Source organism: Epargyreus clarus, unplaced genomic scaffold (assembly GCF_041222505.1).
Source record: "Epargyreus clarus isolate Ecla_fem2 unplaced genomic scaffold, WU_Ecla_fem_2.2 ptg000004l, whole genome shotgun sequence".
Classification (NCBI taxonomy): Eukaryota; Metazoa; Arthropoda; class Insecta; order Lepidoptera; family Hesperiidae; genus Epargyreus; species Epargyreus clarus.
Window position 1 is genome coordinate 14,050,468 of NW_027332212.1, and position 26,158 is coordinate 14,076,625.

At 35.5% G+C, this 26,158-nt stretch overlaps 4 protein-coding genes across 5 annotated transcripts in view; 2 read left to right on the top strand and 2 right to left on the bottom strand.

Moving 5' to 3' along the window:
- Positions 1-110: 110 nt before the first annotated feature.
- On the bottom strand, positions 111-1,563 carry Phf5a (PHD finger protein 5A). Its single transcript, XM_073093469.1, has 3 exons — positions 1,400-1,563; positions 1,129-1,319; positions 111-348 (listed from the first exon to the last, which is right to left on the bottom strand). Exons 1-3 carry the CDS (start codon positions 1,449-1,451, stop codon positions 259-261), a joined length of 333 nt encoding a protein of 110 aa, XP_072949570.1. The 5' UTR covers positions 1,452-1,563; the 3' UTR covers positions 111-258.
- A 303-nt stretch (positions 1,564-1,866) lies between these two features.
- On the top strand, positions 1,867-6,577 carry pths (probable ATP-dependent RNA helicase DDX47). The gene is made up of 8 exons (XM_073093470.1): positions 1,867-2,088; positions 2,415-2,673; positions 3,126-3,292; positions 3,908-4,144; positions 4,736-4,959; positions 5,623-5,755; positions 6,044-6,172; positions 6,418-6,577. Exons 1-8 carry the CDS (start codon positions 1,960-1,962, stop codon positions 6,553-6,555), a joined length of 1,416 nt encoding a protein of 471 aa, XP_072949571.1. The 5' UTR covers positions 1,867-1,959; the 3' UTR covers positions 6,556-6,577.
- A 552-nt stretch (positions 6,578-7,129) lies between these two features.
- LOC140757628 (AN1-type zinc finger protein 1) lies at positions 7,130-8,848 on the top strand. The gene is made up of 3 exons (XM_073093471.1): positions 7,130-7,616; positions 7,918-8,020; positions 8,284-8,848. The coding sequence occupies exons 1-3, from the start codon at positions 7,333-7,335 to the stop codon at positions 8,806-8,808; spliced, it is 912 nt and encodes a 303-aa protein (XP_072949572.1). The 5' UTR covers positions 7,130-7,332; the 3' UTR covers positions 8,809-8,848.
- Positions 8,849-9,208: 360 nt separating this feature from the next.
- Lgr1 (Leucine-rich repeat-containing G protein-coupled receptor 1) overlaps positions 9,209-26,158 on the bottom strand; it is a 44,537-nt gene continuing 27,587 nt past the window's right edge. The window contains exons 2-13 of one of the 2 annotated variants that reach the window (XM_073093473.1): positions 17,056-17,188; positions 15,884-15,958; positions 14,553-14,621; positions 13,973-14,068; positions 12,936-13,004; positions 12,442-12,510; positions 12,085-12,159; positions 11,889-12,006; positions 11,495-11,611; positions 11,294-11,385; positions 10,903-11,079; positions 9,209-10,346 (exon numbers count right to left, since the gene is read on the bottom strand). In XM_073093473.1, coding sequence (XP_072949574.1) covers positions 9,257-10,346; positions 10,903-11,079; positions 11,294-11,385; positions 11,495-11,611; positions 11,889-12,006; positions 12,085-12,159; positions 12,442-12,510; positions 12,936-13,004; positions 13,973-14,068; positions 14,553-14,621; positions 15,884-15,958; positions 17,056-17,188 — 2,180 coding nt within the window. In that variant the 3' untranslated portion in view covers positions 9,209-9,256. Of the gene's footprint in view, positions 10,347-10,902; positions 11,080-11,293; positions 11,386-11,494; positions 11,612-11,888; positions 12,007-12,084; positions 12,160-12,441; positions 12,511-12,935; positions 13,005-13,972; positions 14,069-14,548; positions 14,622-15,883; positions 15,959-17,055; positions 17,189-26,158 lie in introns of those variants that run through there. The other variant, XM_073093474.1, reaches the window with a different exon arrangement.

The following is a 26,158-nucleotide window of genomic DNA, read 5'->3' on the forward strand; positions in this document are numbered from 1 at the left end:
ATGAAAAAGTAAAACATAATATTGGAAATTTAAGACATTATTTTTTGAGCAATAACTAAATGCTTAGCTAAAGCTTTATATTTGGATAAAATAATGAATGAAACAATACATTTGCCATCTTAAAAGTATTAATTACTGAATATTATATTGCATATCAGATTTTTAACATTGTAAACCACCACTCACACCACAAGTTAAAGTTTCATACACAAACTATTTTGTATTAAATCAATCACAGTCTTATATTGAGATTTATTTCTAATGTCTTCGGAAACCATATTTCTTTCTCTCGTAGAACAGATCTGTCTTTGAACTACCCAGGTTGACAATCTTCGGACATCCATCCCTCTGGAAGGAGAATTTAGATGATTTAATAAAAGCAAAGAAATAAATAAGCTAGAAAATCAATATATTCTGTTTTAATTTTTGAATGCCCAGCGACTTGTATACATGTCCCGAAACAAAAAATGTCCTAATCGGCCCATGGACATGCATACATATCCAAATTTAGCGCCTTGGTATTTGGCTTATTTTAAATTATCTACATATTATTTGTGGCCAAAAATACTTTTAATATATAGTATGTGAACCTATTTTACCGATACAACATATTCCTTCACGTCACTAGTACAAAAAAATAAAATTATGACATTTCTATTCACTGACTTCTCGGTGTCAAGTGAAAAGTTTGGTAAGGCGCGCTCGGGCATCCTCGGCTGAGTTCGGCTGGACTGGTAAAAGTTAATAGATTTTAGAACTTGGGAAAGTTTTCATGTATATTTGTAAGAAAATGGGATCCATGTGATGTTAAGCAAAGTACCCCAAAAGTCACTCCCATCTAAAGACATTTATTAAAACAATTTTAAATAAAATAGAACTGGTTCAACATTTATCAAACCAGAATAATTTAGTGCAAATATTGTTCAATGGCAAAAATAAACAATGAGCGCTAGCAAGGTCTCTGTGACTGCCCCGAGGTAGGACTCTAATTCCATCTGAGGTTGATTACAAATGTTAAAGGCAGCGGCAACCACTTACGATCAGGTGGACTGCATACTTATTTGTGATGGACTACTTCAATAAAGAAACAAAAACAGAGTCATAAAACGGGTCCTAAGATACACTTACATCCTTCTCTTGAACGGTACACTCCTTGCAGTAATATGCGTCAGAGACGCCGGGCCCGCCGCAAATCACACACCGGCCTTGGTATGATCCATAGTTGCACTCATCACAGATACGCACCAGCGTACACGGGCGCACGTATGAGTCGCATATCACACACTTGCCGTCGCATTTCTCACATAAACGACCGATAGCTGTGAAAACAAAAAATCAAAAATGTCGAAAACATTGTTTACTTTATGTCAAGTTATTTACGATTTTAAATGTATCTTACCGACGCCAGGTTGCTTCCGGCAGAAAATAAGATCTGGATGATGCTTTGCCATTTTCTGTGATAGTTAGATTTTGTAAATTACGATAATACACGCAATAGTTTAAAAACATAAACGCCTAACTAACCTAAAAATCAATCAGTCTGCTGTCATAAATGTTTGATTAAATTTCATTTGTGACTTGACATTTCTTATTTTTTACTATAATATTATTATAGGGACTAAACTAGGAGCAAAGAGTATAGTAACATACATAGACTATTATAGGAGAAATACTTGGATTTCCTCTAAGAGGCTACTTGACTCTTTGATTTTTTTCAGAAGATAATAATCATATTAAAAACTTTACTACATGGCCCCTGGGTAAAAGCTAATGAATATTAAATAAAATAAGGTATTATGACAGTATCATTGGAAAATCATCGTCACACATTTTGAATCTGTTACTGTACTTCTGTTTATTTTTCGTCAATTTTGAGTTTGACATTTTGAAGTCAAACTGTCACGTGCACGTGTATTTCTGATATTTTATTTCGTCTAATGAATTACAATATTTTAAACAATGAGCGCAGATAGTGAAAACGGTAATAGTGACGATGAAAGTGTATCAGCAGAGGAAGAACAAGAAATAGAAAAGGAAAATGGCGCGGAACAAGAACAGGAAGAGGAAACAGTAACATTTAAGGATTTGGTGTGTTTACCTATTTACTTAATTTCCAACTCTAGTTATACATTAACATTCTCTCTCCCTCATAAAACATTAACTTGAAATATAATCAATACCAATAAATAAGGTTACAGGTTAAGTTCATTGTTATTGTTCACTAAATGTTGGCAAAGGAATGAAAGCATGTATGCTAAAGTACATGGTTATATCAAATTATTGTACATAACCTACTTTCCTACTCCTTGACACTCATAGACAACATAATATATTATTTAAAAATGAAATTTTGGTAAAACTTTACGACCCATCGAATTTGATGTTGAATTTTAAATAAAGCATTTTTCTCTCAGGGTGTAGTCGATGTTCTATGCGAGGCGTGTGCAGAATTAAAATGGAAGAACCCATCAAAGATCCAAAAGGAATCAATACCAGTGGCATTACAAGGAAAAGACATAATCGGGCTAGCAGAGACAGGGTCGGGCAAAACTGGTGCATTCGCCTTGCCAATATTACAAGCATTGCTGGAAAACCCACAGAGATACTTTGCTCTTGTTCTCACACCAACGAGAGAATTGGCGTTCCAGATATCTGAACAGTTTGAAGCACTTGGTAAGATTCACATTACCCTCATGGTATTTTGTTAACATAGAATATGAAATCAGAAGAATAAACTTTTTATATCTGAACTCTCTTTGTTGTGGGTGCCATAGACACAAAAAGCTTCCTATAAAAACATACAGACACAGAACAGATGAGTAAATTTGTCATTTAGTTATCTGCTTGGCTAGGAAGCACACTTTAATCTCTCTGAATGTGATATGTATATTCCTGTCATTTATTTTCCTATGCCTTAGTTGTCACAAAGTTTTAGTTTGTTACAAAAACAACAAAAGTACACACAGAAGTCGTATTTTATTATTAAGATTCAGGCAGATATTAGCCAGCGATCACACCTGAAGCATTATGCCTCACTAAATTGGTATATATATATTTTCTTTCGGATAGGTGCGAGCATGAAACATCATGCCTCACCAAATTGATATATCTTTTCTTTCAAATAGGTGCAAGCATAGGTGTAAAATGTGCAGTGATAGTGGGTGGTATGGACATGGTGGCGCAGGCTCTGATGCTGTCCAAGAAGCCACACATCATCATCGCCACACCAGGCAGACTGGTGGATCATTTAGAGAACACCAAGGGGTTCAATTTGAAGGCTTTGAAATACTTGGTGAGTAAATTTATTTTATCGCAATTTGCTTTTTCAATCTAAAATTATGTAAATCTAACTATGTCTGTTTGAAGAGGTGTGTAAATATTCTTATTTTTCAAAGTTATGTGCATGTTATAAATTAAGTATCACTAAACGGCGAAGGAAAACATCTTGAGGAAACCTGCATAACTGAGAGATTTATAAAAATAAATAAACTCAAAAATATGTGAAGTCTACCAATATGCACTTGGCCACTGCGGTGGACTATGGCCTAATCCTACTTTTTATGAGAGGAGACTCTTGCCCAGCAGTGAGACAGTAATGGATTGCTGAGCATGTATAAATATTCATCTATGCCTTATAACAGCAGTTTTTGGTATTCAGTGTCTTTTTATATTCACAGTTGATGGGTTGGGGTTTGAATCTCACCTCTTATTTTCATTACCAACCTAACCTCATTCATTCTGATAGTTGACTGATGCTCAGCAGTGGAATAATAGTAGGTAGAGGACCGACAACAGGCGGGATGCAAGTGTGTAACATTATTACGATTAAAAGCATGAGGACAAGTACACAAATAGAAACCCAGTTACAAATTGTCTACTACAAAGCATGTTATTTAATTATGAACAGGTTATGGACGAAGCTGACCGCATCCTCAACATGGACTTCGAGGTGGAAGTGGACAAGATCCTTCGTGTGATACCACGCGAGCGCCGCACATATCTCTTCTCGGCCACTATGACCAAGAAAGTGCAAAAACTACAACGGGCGTCACTGCAAGACCCTGTCAAAGTGGAAGTGTCGACAAAGTATCAGACTGTGGATACTCTGCAGCAGTACTATCTGTTCATACCGGTTAAATATAAGGTTAGTAAGCAAATACACTAATTTTGTAAACTTGTGGGATATATATGCAAGTAAAAGTAGTAGAGAATGACTATATAAGCAGTTATACTCTTCGGGCATAACACTTTGTGTTGTCGTAAGTTTCAATTGTAAGTGATTTACTAAGTTAACTAATGTCGGTTGTGGTCAGTAGTTGGATGGGTAAATACTATTGGCTATGTGTGCAATTTAAAATATTTTATAAGTAAATACTTGTATTATACAATGTTATGGGATGAATATATTACTTTATATTCTGTTTGTACGGGATGATATGTTCGCCCAGCGAAAAAAACCCACTATAAATTAAAAAAAAAAACTATGGGCACTTATTTCCAAATACTGACATTTAAAATTGCTTTGTCAGCAGAATCACTGAGTTCACCAATGAACTCTGACCTAATCTATGCCCATTTTGAAAAAATCGGATCTAATCTGTCGGACATGACAATCAATAGAAACAGCATGTTACATTTCATATCTCAACTCCCCCAGTAGTAGCGTAAAGAGGGTTGCACCCAACCACATATTATATAACCACAATGTATTAACAGTAATTGTTTTTCTATACAGGACGTACATCTAGTGCACATCTTAAACGAGCTAACAGGCAGCACGTTCATCGTGTTCGTGTCGACATGCGCCGGTGCGTTGCGTGTGGCGCTACTACTGAGAGCTCTCGGTGTTCCCGCGGTGCCGCTCCACGGACAGATGTCGCAACAGAAGCGGCTCGCTGCACTCAACAAGTTCAAGAGCAAGAGTCGCTCGGTGTTGATTTGTACCGATGTTGCATCGCGGTAAGTGTCTTATTTCGTAGAAGGGGATTTTCGTTGAGGGGTCTGATTCGTGATAACACCAATAATTACTGATATTTTACTTATGTAATACCAGAATAAGCCCTAGTTGAAGTTCCAAAGTAGACACATTTGCAGCAATCTAAGTGTCGTAAGTTCAAGACTTATTTAGTTTACGAAAAAAATTTTCATGCATCTCTCGATGCTCCATGCTTCTTTAAAAAGAGGTTGCTTGTCATTGAAATTACCTTTTACATTAAAGAAAATATATGATGTAGAATGGAGCCAAGGCAATCAATATCAAATTGTAGTTATGGATCAATATTATTTATTTATTTTATTTTAATTTAAAGTGGGATTTTTCGCTGGACGAACACATCATCCCGTACAAACAGACTATTAAGCAATTCATCTCATAACATTATGTATGTTTTAAAAGATTTTAAATTGCGCACATACGGAGTTTCTTTCGCCACTTCCTCTCCATAACGAACCACTTTCCAAAGCGGTAGTATCTTGTTGATGTTCGAAAAAAAATTAATATGAATCTATTTGAATCAATATTAATTATCTTGCTCTTAACTATTTAACAACTACTAACTAGTTCATTTTCTAGTAGTTCATGTTTTGGTCATAAAATACTAATTACGAACCATATTCCCGCAGAGGTCTGGACATTCCGCACGTGGACGTGGTCATCAATCTGGATATCCCCCTCCACAGTAAGGACTACATACATCGCGTGGGCCGCACCGCGCGCGCTGGAAGAGCTGGGAAGTCTATCACCTTTGTTACTCAGGTAACTTAGCAGAACATAGTCCTCAGGAGTAGCTACATATCTGTGGACAACCTCAAGTAGGAATATAGTCTTATCTGGGGTTGATTACAGACTTCCATGGGCGACAATAACTGCTTGTCATCGGAAGGACCATTTTTAACTTCAATATCTTATTATGTTACTTAGTTAACAACAGTTTTCACATTTAGTTATTTTACCTACATAGCATGACAGTCTTTGTTTCATATAAAAAGTCAACTTTAGACAGAAAGTCACGAATTGTGGCATAATTACATTTTTTTATAACAGTATGATGTGGAGCTGTATCAACGCATAGAGCAGCTCATCGGTAAACAGCTGCCTTTGTACAAGACAGAAGAGAGTGAAGTCATGGTGCTGCAAGAGAGGGTGGCTGAGGCGCAGCGGTTGACTAAAATTGTAAGATGATCTTAATGTAAATCTTTATGGAATTATTTTTTTGTATAATCCGATAAGTTTTTCGGAATATAACGAAAAACAGCAGGCACCATATCTATTTGTTAGCAAAGGAGCAGAGTTTCAAAGAATAACTTGAAAAGCATAATTAAGAATCCTGTTGTGTGTCAATATAGTGGGATTTTTCAATGTAGTTAAAAAACTTTAAACTCTTAAGATCTGTTGTAATAATGTAATCTATTTCATAGGAAATGAAAGAGTTAGAAGACAAGAAGGGCGCTAAGGGCAAGAAGCGCGGCGCGGAGTCCGACGACGACACTGAGGAAGCGGCGGGAGTGCGGCGCCGGATAGGCAAAGGCAAGCGCGGCGGGAAGAGGAAACGATGAAATATACTTATTTTCTAAAATATTGTTTCTTTTTTTAAGTTACAATGTTAATCTGTATTTATTTCGAAAATTAAACTGATTACTTATTGATTATTGAAAAAAGTTCTAAATCTTTCTGAAAAGTACACAAGTATTGAAATTGTATAATAATATGCGACTTGATTATACATAAAACATAACATTAAAACTGATAGGCAGATTAGGAGGAATCTAAGGTAGGAAAGGAGTGCGTTAAAAATAAATTTAGCTGTCATGCCATACTGATATTGGTATTCTGAAAAATCGATATTGTCAATGATTTTTTAATAATCATTATACATTTAAAACACACGGTTTAACTATTTTTATATTTTTTTATAAATTGGTTACTACTTGAAGTTATCGAAGATTTCGTATTGTTCCGATGACGTACACAGTAAAGTGTTGTGACATTAGATTACATTAGATTCGAACACTTATTTACGTAAGATATCGATGTTTTTAAAATCGATCATCCCTGAATAGCAGCGTTGTTCGAATTCAACAATGATATCAAATCGGTATTGAAGACATTTTATTGTCAACGTGACATTGACGTAGAAATATCTGTTCATTGTTGTGACTTATAAAAAATATTATTTGCAAATTCATTCAAGTCATTGATTTGTGATATAAGGAAGAAAGAGTTAATAGTTACAAGTTTCGCGTAACGTACGTAATGTATAACATAGCTTAATAGTTAAATGATTAAAACTTTTACCTCTCTATTACATTTGAGGTTATAAGTGCAGTGAAACCATGGAGTTTCCTACCCTTGGTGAACATTGCCAGTACGAGAACTGTAACCAGACAGACTTCCTGCCTCTACAATGCAAGTGCGGGAAGGTATTCTGCCGAGTTCACTTCAATGATCACTGTCTTTCTGGCCAGTGCGAATTGGCGCCAAAACCTCGGGAATTTGAACTGAAAAATGATGATCAGATATTCCGGTGCTCTTCTAATGGATGCAGGAAGGGCAATCTCCATGAAATGCTGTGCAATAAGTGTAATAAGCATTATTGTATTGAGCACAGATTCCATCCGTAAGTATTTAGATATATTTTTTTTAAGATATTTACTTTTACAATATTCCATCATCTATCTCGAGTTGACTAACTGAATGATAAAGGTTGACCAAATGTTTTTGACTAAGCTGCTTTTTTATTTAAGAGGTAATAAAACAAATGAAAAATATTTGTTAAATTAAATCATATTGCAATTAAGTTGTGTTTTACTTTAAACAATTTCTGTGTAACTTTTGTTTTTGTCATATTTTACCATGTATTTTAATTTTTTCATATTTTTTTATTATATATTTTGATTTGTTTGTATATTTTTCCTAAGGTCATGTCCAGAAATAGATGATGAAACAATGGCAGCTAAAATAGAGCAATTTGAAGCACCACGAAGACAGTTTCAAGAAGCTAATAAATATTTACAAGAAAAGGTAAGATATATTAATATCCTAATTTTTAATATACTGAGACATAAGAGAGTCATGTAAGCCATGAAATTCTAGAATTTGGAGCCTAACTTAACATAAATGGTGATTGTTAGTTATCTGATAGTAAGTATTAACCTATTAATCCTTTTACATTTTTGAAAATCAATATGGATGCAAATAAATTTATGTTCATAGAAATTGATATACAAAAAATTGTAACACGTGAAAGTAGACATTATATAGGGTTTTCCATGATATTCTTCCAGATTACTGAGAACATCAGAAAGGCATTACAGTCCTCAGCGAAAGTGAAGACAGCTTCAAAAATCCACTTAATGAGAATAAAGCAAAAGGCATTAGGACTGAAAAGTGTCGCTGCATCACAGAGAGTGTATTTCGCTATCAAAAAACCCATAAATATGGAACCAAAACATGTTAAAATTGTCCAAGACATAGATAACATAAATATTATTGAATCTGTAACTTTGGACCCCGATTTGAAAGACACTGTGCCAGTCTTTGTATGTTCTAAATGGAGTCTCGGGAGAGCTATCGATTCTATTTGTGATACATGTAATATTAAAAATGATAATAACAAAATGGGTGACATAAAACTGAGACTTTTTAGACAGTTGGATGGATATTGTATCAGTCCATTAAAAATGGAGGTTATTATAGAAGAATTAATAGCCAAAGAGATCTTACTGGAAGGTGATAAGTTGGTTATAGAGTATATTTCTACTGATGTTATAAATAAGTTGGATGATAATACTCATATTTTCTTAAGTTGATATTTAAGTATATTGAAAAATAAATCATATGAAATTAAAAGATCTATTTTTTTAAATCCTTGTAACAGATAAGGTCAGAATTGGTGGTATAATAGTCTATGTATGTGCGAGAAAATTATTTTTCTAAAAATTAAAAGGTGGTTGAATTTTATGTTATTCAATCGCATCGGTACCATTATCCTACCTATTTGTTCTCATGGCTATGAAGTCTGCACACCTGATCCCTAGCTACACATAAAAAAAGCAAGTTTTTAGTAAGACCTACCACATTTATTGAGGAATCTCAATGTTTATTTTAGATATTCATGGACTGCAATAGTCACTTAACTTTAAGCATACGGCACAGCATTGCTGTTTTAAAGAAAACTCGGAAATAATTTATGAAATTAAAACACCAGCATAATAAATAATTGTATAATAATATCAGTAGTAATTACACCTAGAACAATTAAAGCAAGGCCTCTCCGTTCTCCTTCGTGACCTGTGATTGTGATCTGTGGTAGTCGACTAGCGGCAGCAGCGGCGCGGGGGCGGAGGGGTTGGTGTGTGCGGTGGGAGGGGGGGTCGCTGCCAACTTGTACTTCTCTACCAACCAGTTACACTTCCCTGTCCTCGCTATCAGCGTAATAAGATCTCTACGGTACTGCTTCGTCAAGATCGCGTATAGGAATGGATTCGCGCACGCGTTGAGTGGGTAGAAGAACACGAGTAACACTTTCCCGTGGCTTACGTCCACTAACGGCACTCCTGCTAACGCTGTCGCCCCAAAAAACGCTACGGGCGCCCAACATAGTAGATCCGTCCCGATCAGGAGAGCCATTTTATTCGCGATGCGTCTCTCGGCCGCCGCCGCAGCACCTCTCCCTCCATACTTCTCCCCGCCGCCTCCAAGAGATCTGTATATTTGCACGTAGCATACCACTATCGTCACCCAAGCTACCGCATTCGTTAAAAACAGCGAGCCCTGGTACACAGCAACACCAACGCTCTCGCTCTCGACTGGCAAGCATATGGAAGTTGAAGAGTAATCCGAAACGCCAGCCAATGGCAACCCAGCCATTAAAATTGAAAATAGCCACCCGCCAATCATAATCTTAGCAGCCGCCGTTAGTGAAATCCGTCTCTCTAGATAAATCGCATAGGTTATCGCAAACCAGCGTTCTAACGTGACTATGGTGAGAGTAAATACCGACAGCTGTCCTGAGAATACTGATAGGAATCCGGCGATCTTGCAGCCAACGCCGTACTGCCAATCATAGGCATAATTGAAGAATTCGCCGTAGGATCTTAGATCTACCACGGCTAGCATAAAAAGATATAATCCTGTGCAGAGGTCCGAGAATGCTAGATGGCACATGAGGAATCTTGGGACGGTCAACTCAGTGTGGTTGGTGAGTAGGACTAACAGAACGGCGATGTTTCCGACCACGGCGGCCGCGACGACGAACCACACGCTAGCCCGGAGCCACGACCAGCCCATGACATCCTCGCAAGGATTTAAAGCGTTTGATCTCGGGGTGCACTCCACTTTTCTTGGACTGGAGAGAAATAAATGCATCATAAGTGTTAAGGTATAGTAACAGAAAATCCTACTTTCTTGTTTCTAAATAATGTTGTCAAAGAAATTTGCTTTTGTCCTAGATAAGAACGGAATTAGGTTTCCTCATCCTTAGACCCGCATTGAATTCTTCGAAGTGTGTAAGTACTACAAGAAACGTTCAAAGATAGTCCTTAGAGATAACAATTAACGCATTGTGATGCACTTGAAATATCTATCGTAATAGTAGACTGCGAAAACCACTTCATATGGGGCGAACTGGAAAGTTTTAGCGCCAGTTTTCTAAACATATTACCTACTAGCTGAACCGGCAAACTTTGTACCGCCTAAAAATCTATTTATCAAATGTATTTCATATGAAATATAGCCTATGTTACTCGTGGTTAATGTAGCTTTCGAATGGTAAAAGATTTTTTAAAATCGGTCCCGTAGTTTTTGAGCCTATTCATTACAATCAAACAAATAAACAAAGGTTTCCTCTTTATAATATTAGTATAGAAGTATCATTTTCTTATAGTATAACATAAAATAGTTACTTCAAACTAAAGTTTCCACATTCGTAAGCGACTCCCTGGATGGAAGTATTGTTGACGGGTGCGTGGAAGTCTCCTTGGTCGTCGTATTCGAAGCTGCCCGTATCTGAGAAGTAATCATCGTTTGCCACAGAATCATATTCCTCGCTTGTCGTAGCTGTGGAGTCGTCATCTAGTACCCTAAAATCGAAAGAGAATGATAAAATTCAGTTGGTTCTATAAAAGGCACCTGTGCTTAAAATATAATGGTAGAAAATATTCATTATCTTTAAAAAATTATTGATTTTTTATCCACAGCTTTAGCGGACTCTATTAGTCTACTCAAAAACCTCAATTAATTTATTAAGGTATCTCCTTCATATTCTTAAAAAATCTTATTTTACTAATAACTTACTGAGTGTTTGCCAATAGTATAGGACTCAAACGCTCCATAGCCCTTCGTTTTCTGGTCAACGCTGTTGTCTTTTGATTTCCATGGCCGCATCTCTGTAATAATTTTTAATAATTAATTTCTTTCTTATGTAGCTACTGTACCTACATACCAACAAATATTACATTTGCTATTTAATCAATTGAACTACATAAAATACCATACCTGTGCCATTATTGCCTTCTGTGTTTCGTATAACGCATGTCTGGCGGGATTGTGGCGTTCGGGAAACGCAAATGCGCAGCAATGGAAGTGATGGGTCAGGTACGCTCTTTCTAATTGCTAAAATAACACAGAAATAAATATTTTGTCGAAATCAGGAACATTATATAGTGTTTCAGTATTTTATTAGGTTCTTAAAAGGTCATCGAATAGTATGATATATAGAAGCGGCAGGTAGCGGTCCTAAGATACTTCCTTGAGATATACCAATCTATGAACATTATAAAATTATTTTTCATTTATTATATGTCGTTATATACGAAAACAATATGAATTATATTTTATTACTTATTTAAAAAAAGTTTAAGCAATTATTTTTAAATTGTTGGTCATTTACCTGAAATTCATATATCGATGGTATGTATTTTAATGTTGGAGTCTTTTCAATTCTAAGCACCTCCAACTTTTCCAAACCCTTCGTTGGAATAGAAGTGATAGACGTGTCGCTCAAATCTCTAAAAATTAAATATAGACAATTTATACCTTGGTATTCAGTAAAACATATCATTTCATTGAATACTGAAATAACTTACAACTGTCGAAGTAAAAGATTTCCCGCGAAAGCCAATGGATCTAACTTTCTTAACTTTGTGTTTCCTCGAAAACTCCTGAAAAGTAATTTACATTTTATTTAATTAAACCTTAAATAAAATTACATGCTTAGATTTATATTTAAATATTAAATATTAATATATTTAAATAAAGTATTTAGTTAAGGAATTAAGAAATAGGTTATAGTGACGACCACATAAGATAAAGTAATTTTAAAAACAAGGCGTTTAATGAAGTTACCGATCTGTCTAACTCAAAATCAACTTTGTATCCCAAAAATATATTCGGCACTTCGACTTAACAATTACGTACAAAATTAATGTAAAATACAAACGTACAATTTTGATATCTGAGCATTTTTAAACGCGTGCGGCGGCACTTCTTCTATTAAGTTGTAGTTCAAGGATCTGTAATAAGGAAATGATTGTATTAAGCCTTCAAAACCCAGTTGATCATTAAACATCAGCAGTTATCGTTAAAAAGCAATAGACAACTAAACAATATAGGTAGTAACTGAAACCAAAATAAGTAAAAAAATAACATAAATTCAATAATTTTTGAGCAAATAAATTTTGAGTAAAATGATAGCTTGACAAAGGAGTCAGTTTCAAAACGTAGCACACTATTTAGACAAATCTAATAACGTCTATATATTATGTTAAAATCCGTCAAACAGTTTGGGCTGCAGAGCGTGCCAGAAAATACATACATACATACACTCGAAAAAGTTTACACTGTCGAGTAAGAAATAAAGATAAAAATAAAAACCACACGGTATAAAGAAAATAAACAAAAAGTAAATAGCACAAAGTGTATATACCTAGTGACTTACACTTGATCAGCGCGGACGCCTCGCAGCGCGTGCGCAGGGATGCGCTTTATGTGGTTACCCTCCAGATCACTGTTGGAAATAAATTGTTGATTAAAAGATCTATTACTGATAACTGAATTTATTATTCATAAATTAATTGATTATTCATAATCATCATTATTAATAATTTGATTTATAATTGATAATTGGATTCATTATTAACGACTGGATTCATGATAAATCAATGGATAAATAATGGATCGATGTTAGTAGCTGCTATCGTATGTAACAGTGGCGACCTCCCGCTACTCGTCAAGAGATGGCGCCACGAGTATTCTGAATCACGCTATCGAAGTTTTCTAAACATCTGGCATATATACAAGTTCCAAACGGAGACTGCCGGAGCACGGCCGCTCCCCGGGCATATCACCTAGCCCGGCGGGAGATATCCCTTCGCTAAATAACCATTCAAAATAAGAAAACAAAGGCTATAATGCAATCTTTACAAAAGTCACTTCAATATCTACATAACATATGATTAAGAAAATAAATATTGTAAAATTTCCAGGCTTTCGAGGCTTAACAACGATTAATTTTTTAAGTAATGGGAACGCTGACTCACTATCAAATTACGATACTTATGAACAACGTATCTATGTATCTCGACAAATACAAATAAGAGAATTACAAAAATCAACAGTAAATAATTTCCTGAACTCGTGACGTGATAAGCAAGTGAGTCACAATTATGGTTATCATTTTATGTGAACTAATCGGAACGATGGGTGAAACTTCCTTCAAACCATAACATAACATTATCGAGGACCTATGTTATACGGTAATTAGCTTTATTTTTTACAGGTGCAACAAACAGTATGGTTATGGTGAAGCAGTTCTGGGTTCGCTGGAAGAGTGATTGCCGGCTGACATATGATCATCTCATGACATGACTTATGATCTTCAAATAGAAGCTGTTTTATATGAAGTTGGTCACAAGATACTTTAGCGACAGTGATCACTTTATCACAATATTAAAAAAGAAGCGTTTTTCGACTTACACGGCTTGAAGATAAGAAAGCGATGCGTTACTCTTGCTGCTGTCATGTACGTGGCTCAGTAATGGCACCTCCAATAGTCCTGATGTCGTTATCATACTGCAAATAATCCTTATTTCCTGAATCGTATTTTATATGAACGATGCGTTATTTATTTATTTATAATTCTTGCTTTGAAGATAGGGCCTGAGGGGCAGCTATCATGGCGTCCACCTCATGACGTATTTTGGCAACCCAAAAAAAAAGTCGTCATGATTTTCTATCTTGATTTATTCGTTCTAGGAAAAGTCCCGGAGGTGTAAACTTCAAATATTGCCAGAGATGGAAATTTTGACAATTGTACTCATGAGCATACCTTCGATTCATACTTACTTGCTTGTGACAAAGTACCTATGTTTCCACCACGTGATACATATTTTTGACTTTGTTTTTACTAATCACCGTAAAAACTTAACATCAGGTATTCATTAATAATCATGGGTAATACAAATGATACATAAGCGCTTTAAATGCATTTTTTAAAGGAAATAGCAAAAATAAAAGATAAATTAAATAATAATAATATATGGACATACATACGTACAATGTGCGCAGTTCTGGCAACGAGGGCAGCGGCGGTATACGCCGCAACATCGGCGCTTGCGTTATAAACCTAAATAAGAGAAAAATACATTAAAAAGGTACTTTAAGAAAATGTATTGTGGGCTTGTGGGCAACTTTCTGAAACTCGATAAGAGATGGCGCCACGTAACCCTGACTCACGATAACGATGTTTTCTAAACACCTTGCGTTAGACTAGTAAAGCAAAGCCGGGTAGTAGCTAGTTAGAGTTAGAGGTAATATTGGCAATTTTAGGCCCTGCTTCGTGAGAGCTATCTTGGCATTTACGCCTTACCGAAACGTAAGAACTGCTTTACGCTATCAATAAATAAGTGTAGCGGTAGAACTGCTCGGTCGAACCATACTAATTCTGTGAAATTTAACATATGACACGTAAAAACCGTACGTAACTTAATATGTAACGTACGTTTCGAACACGCTCGCGGAAATCCGTAATGGCTTATTTAAACTCATTTACATTTCAGTAACATATTTATTTGCACAGATTTATCTGATTCAACCATTTTATCCAACATTAGTTGCTATGCAAATGACCCGTAATTGGGCGGGCTGTACGTCACCATATTAATCACAATACTCTTGTGTAAATTAGGGGTTTTTAGATATCGCTTGTTTTTCAACGTTATCGTTGTAGGAGTATTAACGGCTTTGTCTTTATGGTCCTGTATTTATGGCATTAAACTGCAAATAAAAAACTAATTATTATTTTGACTTCGTTACTGATATCAAGGAGGAAGTTGGAATCAATAATATTAATTTTCTTCAAAATATATAACCGAATTGTAATTGTACGATATTTTTTTCATGATATAGGAGAAGCAAACGACCTTATAGTCAAACTGATGGCAAGTGGATATTGCGGTCCATGGATATCTATAATAACCCGTAAGACAAGAGCTGCTACCTGCTACCACTGAGGACTATATGGGAACGCTTCGCAAAAGTCTTCTTACCTCATCCTTCAAACAAGAATACATCAGAGCTTAACACTGCTGTTATTCGGCAGTCATATCTACTTTAATAGTATTACTGATTTAATAATTTTCATGAGTACGTAACTTTTTTCCAATATATAAAATACAGAATACGCATAATATATTATTTCCTCATTTGTGTATGTACCTATGTAAGTAGTATGTGGTTTTGGCCGACATCTTTATTTTATAAGTTTAATTTATTATTTCATTTTATTTATTTTTATTTAATTTTAATTTAATTAGATAGAAGATTTATAATGTTAATGTTTCTTTGAAAAATAAATTATATTACTTGAGGTAAAAAAGTAGTACTTACAAGGATTTGAGATTAGGCATCTTGCTCAGATCTTCGACAACTATGTGTTCTAACTTAGGCGCATCTATGATTGACCTGAAACAAAAAAAAAATTAATATTTACATAATGTTATATATAAAATTCTCGTGTCACAATGTTAGTTACCGTACTCCTCCGAAACGGCTTTACCGATTTTCACCAAATTTTATATGCAAATTCAGTAGGTCTGAGAATCGGCTACTATCAATTTTTCATACCCCTAAGTGATAAGGGTTGTTCACCCTTAACATTTTTTTATTTATATGGCAACATTTACTTACAATTACTAGCTGGGTCAGCTAGTAATTGTAAGTAACTGGGGTTCGAACCTATTATAGAACGCTCGACGCATCAGATCTTTATGAAAACCTTTCCGCTCCGAGTGTTGAATTAGACTTATGACGGAGATCCAGACATACACAAATTAAATAAAAATGTAAGATAGATGGGCTCAGGAATTGTCTATTAACGATATAACATTTCCTTCCATTAGACGCCATTAGCGTTTTGATCTGTGTCACTCACCCATAGACATATTTAGAGCATAGTGTGTTCACTAATGTATTCTGTAAAATATTATGAGTTCAAATCACGATACATTTGCTTCGTTTGTTTGTTGACTTAACTCTTGTTTTGGAAACATTGAAACTCATCGTTTAAAACGCTAATTTCAAACCATAGTATCAGAATTCTTAATATTATACATACCTAGTTCATGTCATCTCTACCTCGAAAGTGCGACACCACCGGCGCTGTTAACTAATTTAAACAAATTTAATATTTCATGCTGTTTCATCTTTCGAGACTTTAAAGTGTTAATAACATAATGGGTATAAAAATTGGAGCGTGTCAGTTCTCACTCACACATAAATTTAAAATTTGATAAATTTTTGGTGTACCTATCGTTTATTTGAACTAATAATAAATCCTACGTCTCTCCCAAAGATTACACGAATCAAACATCACATTGGTAATATCTGTTTGGGCTGCAGGGCGTGTGAAGGAATCACACTGACATGCGTACTCTCGAAAAATATTACTTATATACTTTTCTCTCTCCGAATTTAGATAAAACGTATGTACCTATTTAACATATTTTTGTTGAAAACACTGAAAGCATAATGTCACAACGTTCAACGTTCAACACACTTACAAATGTTCCACATGGTGCAAGTGGTGTCCCGCGGCGTGTATCGCGCGCGCCGTCAGCTTGGTGATGTTGGTGTGGTGGAAGATCACCGAGCCGCTGCCAGTGCCACTCGCCTCGGTTCTCATCGGCCGCGGTACTGTGGACAATGAGGATATTAACACATAGGTAGGTGTTGAATACGAGGTGTGCTTCACTATTTCGCTTGTGTTATGGCGGTAGCTTCCGTTCTCCATGTTTTTCGCCTATGCTAAAGAGGGAACCGAACCCCCGAAATCTCCTGCCCGCCTGTATTAAAAACAGTGTTTCATATAAATCATAGCGACATGTTATAAAGCCTAAAATATGTTTTTATTCAATGATTTTCTTAAATCTTTCGATGCCCGGTTAAAGTCTAATGATGCAGTTTTACTTCTTGATCACAATTTGCCTCATAACTCCTTTCAGCATTTTTCGTTAATCCCTATAGCTTTAGAGTTAGCTCAAGTTAGTTCAAGCTCATTTGAAAAATTCACCGTAGTTATATCACTATATACTATGGGAATATATTACAAAAATGATATATTTTAGCAGTTTCCAGTTAATCCCACTGAATGATCGCATGTCATTGTATCAATGTTTGTAAGTCGAACATTTCTTTTTGCAAACTGAAATTCATTCTTACATTAAGTGCATAATAAAAGTGATTCACGGACACGTTAATACGCTCCAAAACTATATCACGTAGGTGGTTCAATAATAGTTTAAAAATAACTTCTCAAGTACGCATTCCTAGCAATACTAAGATTTAGTGCAAAATAGAAATGTATGTAAATCATACTCAAAAATAATTCATACTGAGTGAATCAAAAGGTGGAAGAACTGTTGCCACATCTATTTCTGCCTAATAGCAGCAGTGTTAGGTGCTGCTGTGTCCTGGTTTACAGGGTGTGCTTAGGGAGACACACTTGTCCGAAACGTTCTTTCTTAGTCCTTTCTTAGTACTTTCGTAGTAGGTAGGAATGTCTAATCCTATCTGGGGTCGATTACAGATGTCCATGGCATGGGCATTTTACCATCAAGTGGACTACTCGTTTGCTTATGTAGTACCCATAAATATAGTAATTAAACTTAAACATGGTATTAAAGTATTATATTAACAAACATCCGGACGCCCGAACATCCGGACGCCCGAACATCCGGACGCCCGAACATCCGGACGCCTTCAATACGCACATGATAAGGGCGCTACTTAATATAAAACCTATTGTAAAACAATTAATTTGGTTCACAATGAAGAATACTTGTATTGTTTATCATGTCTTACGTATGCAAATGTAGATCTTAATCTATTTGATTAATGTAATTATGAAAGTATATTTGCTTAGTTGTAGCGTCTAGAAGCATATACCGTCTGCTTAGCTTAGATCATTTAGCATTGTAAATTCCTTGAGATAAGTGAGATAAGCCTATCTAAGAAGTTATTCTACCTCATAATTCAGATCCAAATGGCATTTACTCAACATTGAAAATTATAGAGTATAATTAGAAAGGTTATGGGGCGACCGATGGGTACCACCTATATAGGTTACTGTACTCTTTAGGTACCACCAACCCTAGCATCGCAATATAGCGTGAAACAGTACTTGCGTTGTCCAGGGCCAGCTTAATCACCAGGATTGGCAACGAGCATCTAACGACGCCTTCAGAAAGTTACTATTCTATATAGAGTTGGTTGTACTTAGATGTCCATAGACCGCAATGACTTACCATCAGGCGGACTGCATGCTCGCTTGCTTCTTCAATGTGATAAAAAAATGTTGATAAAAATCATATTTTTTTCTTCTCTATTGTTGTTCAAATGTGATTTGTTAATTCTTGTGAAAAACTTTACATTGTTGAAATTCGCGTTGTCATTGAGGCACATTGTGATAGCCTAGTGGTTAAGAAACTCGGCCTCTCGATAGAAGGGTCCGAGGTTCAAATCCCAGGCACGCACCTCTGATTTTTCAAAGTAAAGTGCGTATTAGAAATTAATTATCACTTGCTAAACGGTGAAGGAAAACATCGTGAGGAAACCTGCAGACCTGAGAGATATATAAAAAAATCCCAAAGATATGTGAAGTCTACCAATACGTACTTGGCCAGCGCGGTGGACTATGGCCTAATCCTTCTCATTATGAGAGGAGACCGGTGCTCAATGGAACAGTAATGAGTTGTTGATGATGATGATGTGTTGTCATTTGAAAATTCTAGATATTACTTCACGAATATCAATTTAAGAATACCAACCTTAATAGTCTCCGAAACGAGGTGTAACGTTTTAATTTTATTGACGCCGTAAAACTGAACTTCAAAGGAATTTTTATCATCGTGTCGTGAACAGTTTAATGGCCACTGCGAGAACTAGATACTTACATCGGTCTACCTTTGGGATGTTCTTTACAAATCTTACAAATAATTTTAAATGTTTTTTGAAATTTTTAAATAACATTTTTTTAAATATTAGCTACGTGTCCAAACACCATAGCAGGCGCACAAACTAAAAGGTTTCATTAATTTTCATTACGTCACATTTTTTTTATTAATTCATTAGTTTTAATAATATTATATATGTTAAGTGTCCATACGTTTTACTCTATTTTTAGGGAAAAATAACATAACGAACACTGACAAAAACCTTTAACGGGGAAAATATGCTTGCTTGTATGTATAAATATGCTATTTAGCATCAACTCCGCCTTTTGTACCACATTGTTTTTAATATGGTCAATAAAGAGTAAATAAATAAAAAAAGAAATAAATATAAAGACTAGAAATAAAGGGAATCGAACCTATAATCCTTTACGACTTAGAGCAATCCGAGGGTCGTCAAAAAGGATAATCAGCTACATAGTATCAAAACTATTTTGTACATATTTTTTTATTTGCCATCTGTAAGCGCGAGCCAATGTACAAGCTAGTATCGAAATAATAACGTAAAACATACATTGGTAATAAAGTCTGAAATAATATCTTTATCTGCGCGGAAGTTAAGATTAACGAATGAAGTTAGTTGAAGATCAGAGCTTTGATCATGTACCTACTGTTCAGAATACAAATAAACATAATTTTATTATTAACTTCATAATAATAATTATTTTTATTGTTTACTAACATACTAATTTCTGTAAATAATACCAATTTGTACATTGATGAATAAATCATCACAGATGTGGAATAAATTGTGACGCTGGGGAGGTCTTGAGCATTCCACCGCGTGGCTCCAGAAAACCTTCATCAATCATCATCATCAACAACCCATTACTGTCCCACTGCTGGGCACGGGTCTCCTCTCAGAATGAGAAGGATTAGGTCATAGTCCACCGCGTTGGCCAAGTGCGTATTTGTAGACTTTACATACCTTTGAGATTTTTTTATAAATCTCTCAGGTATGCAGGTTTCGTCATGATGTTTTCCTTTACCATTTAGCAAGTGATAATTAATTTCTAATACACACATACCTTTGAAAAATCAGAGGTGCGTGCCTGGGATTTGAACCTCGGACCCCTCGATCGAGAGGCCGAGTTTCTTAACCACTAGGCTCCAGAAAACCTTAGTAAACAAAAACTTTAAATCATCCCTACGAGATGGCAATGAGTTAAAACATTACCCTCCTCCAAAAATCACAATAAAGCTCTCTTTCAATACTAAGAAAGTCTTGAAAAATCTCTCTGCTACATACCTCGAAAAAATAATGATAAACCGCTTACTATAAATTAACATTCCTTTGACGATGTTTGTCTCTCCACACAATACCATACTTATTATTAATCATCAATATATTATAATATAACATAACAAAAACGCAAAAATAACATAAACGCAACGTAACGTAATAACGAAAGTAAGTAACTTAGGCATGTGTATGCCTAAGTTACTTACTTTCGTTATTACTTACTTGATTAGAATACAGAAACAATTCATCAATATTTGATCAAATTAACTACGATATACATATCGGATATACGGCTAGAGAAGCGTGGACATGAGTTGTAATAATAAATTGGTCAATAACCGGCGAGATAATAATATGATAAGGCCAATAAATAATTCAATTTGTCCGATAGCACGGCGGATACGTGGGGATAGACTAGCTTCTATATGCGTTCCTAGTAACTGCGGTACTAGGAATGTAATATTAAGTGATAACTACTAACTACTATAGTGTATAGAGTAACTTGAATATGTTTGAATGATTCGAGGAAATTTTTAGAAAGAGTCACGTGGTCTTGAAAAAATAATGAGCTGGAAAAAAGTTGTCAAGATTGTTCTAACCAAGCAAAACAAAATCATGGCAACGGCCGTAAATTTGCTTTAAATGAAAGACAGTACTTACACTATTAGGTATTACTTATAAACACAAGTGTAAATTTATTAATTACTTATAATTTTATATTTTAAAATAATTTTGAGATAAATTACCTGTCGTCTAACTTTGTCGTCTAGGCCCCTCTTCAAATTATCATTTTTAAGCTTTATTCATTCCTAATTCATCTATAGAATGTATTGTGATTAAAAATAGATGGACATTAAGTATTGTTTGTATTAGCCATGCGGTAAAATCGCACATTACGAAATATGGAGCCCATATCACCAAGTTAACGAGGTGTTAGAACAAACTTTATTCAGGTGAAGTGTCAATTAAAAACATTGTTATCATCTACGTATATAGTCAGCCACGGCGATCGTGATAACAAGTGGCTTAGTACTTTCTTTTAATTATTTAGGTCGGCGAGCATTCCACTCTTAGTACTGATGGAACCACTTAAGGGAATTGAAGATGAGTGTATTTCTATGTACATGTAAGATAGTAATCGTATATACGAGTACCTATATATTATCTAGTTTAATAATCTTAGCATTAAATACGACATTTCTCAAAAATAAGTAATAAAAATAGACAAATGGCCACATTTGCCTTTTTTCTGCAGCTTTTCTTATGTTTAGTCGCTTGAACGTGATGTATGTGATATATATATATATATATGTATGCTAGCCTTGGGACTAAATTGTAACGCTTATTATTGCTATTAGTCGTCAGGGGTAGCGGCGCATCTGTGGTCACTTACCATCAGGTGGAGTGCATGCTTGTCCCATCATCATCATAATCATCATCAACCCATTACTGTCCCACTGCTGGACACGGCTCTCCTCTCATAATAAGAAGGATTAGGCCATAGTCCACCGCGCTGGCCAAGTGCGTATTGGTAGACTTCACCTTTGAGATTTTTTTATAAATCTCTCAGGTTTCTTTTCTTTCTTTGTATGTTTCCTCACGATGTTTTCCTTCACCGTTTAGCAAGTGATAATTAATTTCAAATACGCACATCATTTTGAAAAATCAAAGCGTGCCTGGGATTTGAACCTCGGACACATCGATCGAGAGGCGAGTTTCTTAATCACTAGGCTATTATGCTTGTCTGCTAATTTTCATACAAAAATCTGTTTTGTCGTTATATTACGCTTAAATTGCGCGATGGTAAGGAAGATCAAATTATTATTTATAAATAGCTGCGTATCCTTTCTGATAAGCAATATTATGATTAAATTAATATTAATTAAATGTGGACGATAAGGGACAGGTGTGTCATGATAAGTCCTTATTTAATTATTGTTGAATATTTATTTTGGCAGATAAAATATGATTCATTCAGTAAATATTTCATTGCTCTTCAGTCGCAATACACTGGAATAAATTGTATTTAGTTTACTTTCGTATACCTACTTACAACTTTAATAAGATGACTAAAAATATATTATAATCATAGTCATTAAAAAGTTTAAAAAATCAAATGAAAAAAGTTCTTAATTGGACTAAGACGTAGCTAATGCTTTAACAGTTTAACTGGAGACCTGTGCCCAGCAGTAGGCCTATGGGCGCTTTGTATGATCTGCAAAAATTAAAACTATATCATTCCAGGGGGATTTTTTCTAATTGTGAGGTCATTATAATGCTCAGATTTTTTTGTATGACAACAGAACAAAATGGAACATTGCAGCTGTTTTTCTAAGAAAGAAGCAGCGTCGTTAGTAGTAGTAGTAGTAGTAACATTTTATATAAATACTAGTTTTTACCCGCGGCTTTGCTCGCGATCGTAAGTTTTTATCTAACTTTTTTTCGGGATAGAAGATACCCTACTATCCTTTTCTAAACCCAAGAAAACGTGTGTACAAAATGTCATGACAATCGGCTATGTAAATAATGTGGGAAAGTGTAACAAACATACAAACTCAGATTCGCATTTATAATATTAATTGGGACAGGTATATACGGAAAGCTATTGAAAAACAAACAAACAATAGGTGTTCCTGTTAGCTACGCTGCAACGTGTACGGTCATTATTGCTATTTGTATTCTACTTGCAAAGATGCAATGTTGACACACTAATATTTACTCATTTTGCAGACGAAGTACTGCCTTGGAGTAATTTTCCTCCTGAAATTGTACCATTATGAGAATGCATGCTATAATTAAGATATTTTTCCATCTGATGGGGATTTTCAGAGTATATTTTCTATTTAGATAAAGGTTTTTTATATATTAACTAGTGGTGCCCGCGGCTTCGCCCGCATTTTAAAGAAATAATATGACATACATAAAACGGAAAATTTGTACCTGCATTAGAATGACAGTGGTGCCATCTGTCTAAAATTGGTCTTACCAACTCCCAAACCCTCGAAGGCTCTTGGACAACAACTTTGCTAAAGATCAACACTTGATCAAATGCATAGTTTCCGATTCTATAACTACTTACGAATTAAAAATTAATTAAAAAAACCTTTTCCCACGGACTTAATTGTGAATCTAAACCATTCTCAAGTCCCCTTGAACACACACAAAAATTTAATCAAAATCAGTCCAGTCGTTTAGGAGGTAGCTCAGTGACATACACACGCACATAAGAAATATATATATATTAACATAAAGAAAATTGTTTCAACTGATTTGTTTTGCGGCCATATCTACCTATAATACTATAACTATTTAGTTGATATTAAGGTCTGTTGTAGTAGTTTATATGGATAATAAATGGAATATAATCGATGTAACATTAAAATAAATCCTAGAAATTAATAATCTCTTGTTTGACGATAACGGAAATCATCATGAGGAAAGATACACACATGAGTTTTCCCCACTCCTACTTGAAACCAGCAGTGGGACAGTGATGGGTGACGGCGAAATACAACCTGAATTTTGTTAAATACCTATTATAAGTCTTCCGTCAATTCAACAATTACACACATTCCACAGTAATAAACTCCGCGTCCGTCTGTCTGTTTGAAATAGACTTTACACAAACAATAATAACAGTCAAAAAGTATTTTCTAAATAAAACCTATGTAATCGTACGCAGACTAAACAAGCGAATTGAAATCAAATGCATGAGTAACTTCTTGTTGCTTAAACACGGTAGCAAATTTGAAAAAGTGTGTTATGATCTTGTCTTCTGTAACACAGTTTTGGAATGTAAATATACAACGAAATAAGAGTAAAGCAGTACTCGGCAACTATTAGCCTAGTGTGACCACGTCCTAAGGGGATCCTCGTCTAAGTCCTCCGGGATCTCCAAAGGAACGCAACCGGAGTCCTCTTAGCGCGTTGCCCCGTCGGGCTCCGCCCAGGTGAGCTTGGCGCTCGCCACACCGTCTGTTGCGTACGACGGTATGCGACCACACATACCGCCGTCCTTCCCGAGGTCGCTGGCTGGGCGGTTCGAGCTCCCACTCTTGCCACCCGCAACCCCGGTAGCCCCCTTTTAGTCGCCTCTTACGACAGGCAGGGGATACCGTAGCCCTGTTCTGGTCCCGAAACTACAGGGACAACGGAGAAACGCTCCCGCCTTATATGCAACGTGTCTAGTGTCAGCGATTGGAGTTTTGGTGATTCAATCGATGGTGTATTATGCTTTAACGATATGACGTCGGTTTAAAAACGTGCGTTTTTACATTAAGGTGTTGCATCGAGCGTATAAAAGTAGCTACAACCAGCGAACGCAGGGTATAAAGCAGCTAAATCGTCCATGCTTAAAGTACCAAGTCTGTTGGTGCGCTTAATATAAAATAAAGCTATAATTGGCATGAGGTTGTTAAAATAGTACAAAACAGAGATTACTGCTAAGTTGTCCGGCTTTGGTATTATTTGCATACCACAAAACAGCAAGGTCAAATGAAAGAGTAGTTATAAAAATTTGGTTTATGAAAATAATTACGCATTTCGCTAAACAACACAAAAATTATAATCTACAATCTAAGGCATTAAAACACGATATCTTTAATATAATCTATACAACTTAGCCTAACATTGCCCTACAAACCTGTAAAGATTATTTATGACCGCCACAAACAAAAATGAGCCACAAAAGTTTGACAATAACTGGCATTTATTTATTCCTTACCAATGTATATTATAAGGAAGGTAAGAGCGAATGTTGAATGAATATTTTCGTAGAGTTTTTCTTGTGTGCATTCAAAGAAATTGCGCTACAAACCTGTAAAAAATATTTATGATCGCCCCAAAAAAACAAATTCTAAATGAGAAATATCCCATTGTCACGTCGCAATTGCCTTAATTGCTTGTTGTCCTAGACTCCTTACAATGAGCCAAAAAGTTTGACAATAAATGGCATTTATTTATTCCATACTAAGGTATGTTATTAGGAAGGTAAGAGCGAGTGTTGAATGAATATTTTCGTGGAGTTTTTCTTGTGTGCATTGTTCATCACTATCAACCCATTACTGTCCCACTGCTGTATACGGGTCTCCTCTCAGAATGAGACGGATTAGGCCATAGTCCACCGCGCTGGCCAAGTGCGTATTGATAGACTTCATATAACTTTGAAAACTTTTTTCGTTTTAGATTTCTCAGGTATGCAGCTTTCCTCTCGATGTTTTCCTTCATCGCTTAAGCAAGTGATAATATCTAATACGCATTTAGTTTTGAAAAATCAGAGATGGGTGCCTGGGATTTGAACCTCGGACCCCTCGAAAGACCGAGTTTCTTAACCACTAGGCTATCATTATCGAATTATTCCATACTAATTAACCGACTTCATAAAGGAGGTGGTTATCAATTCGGCCGGTATAT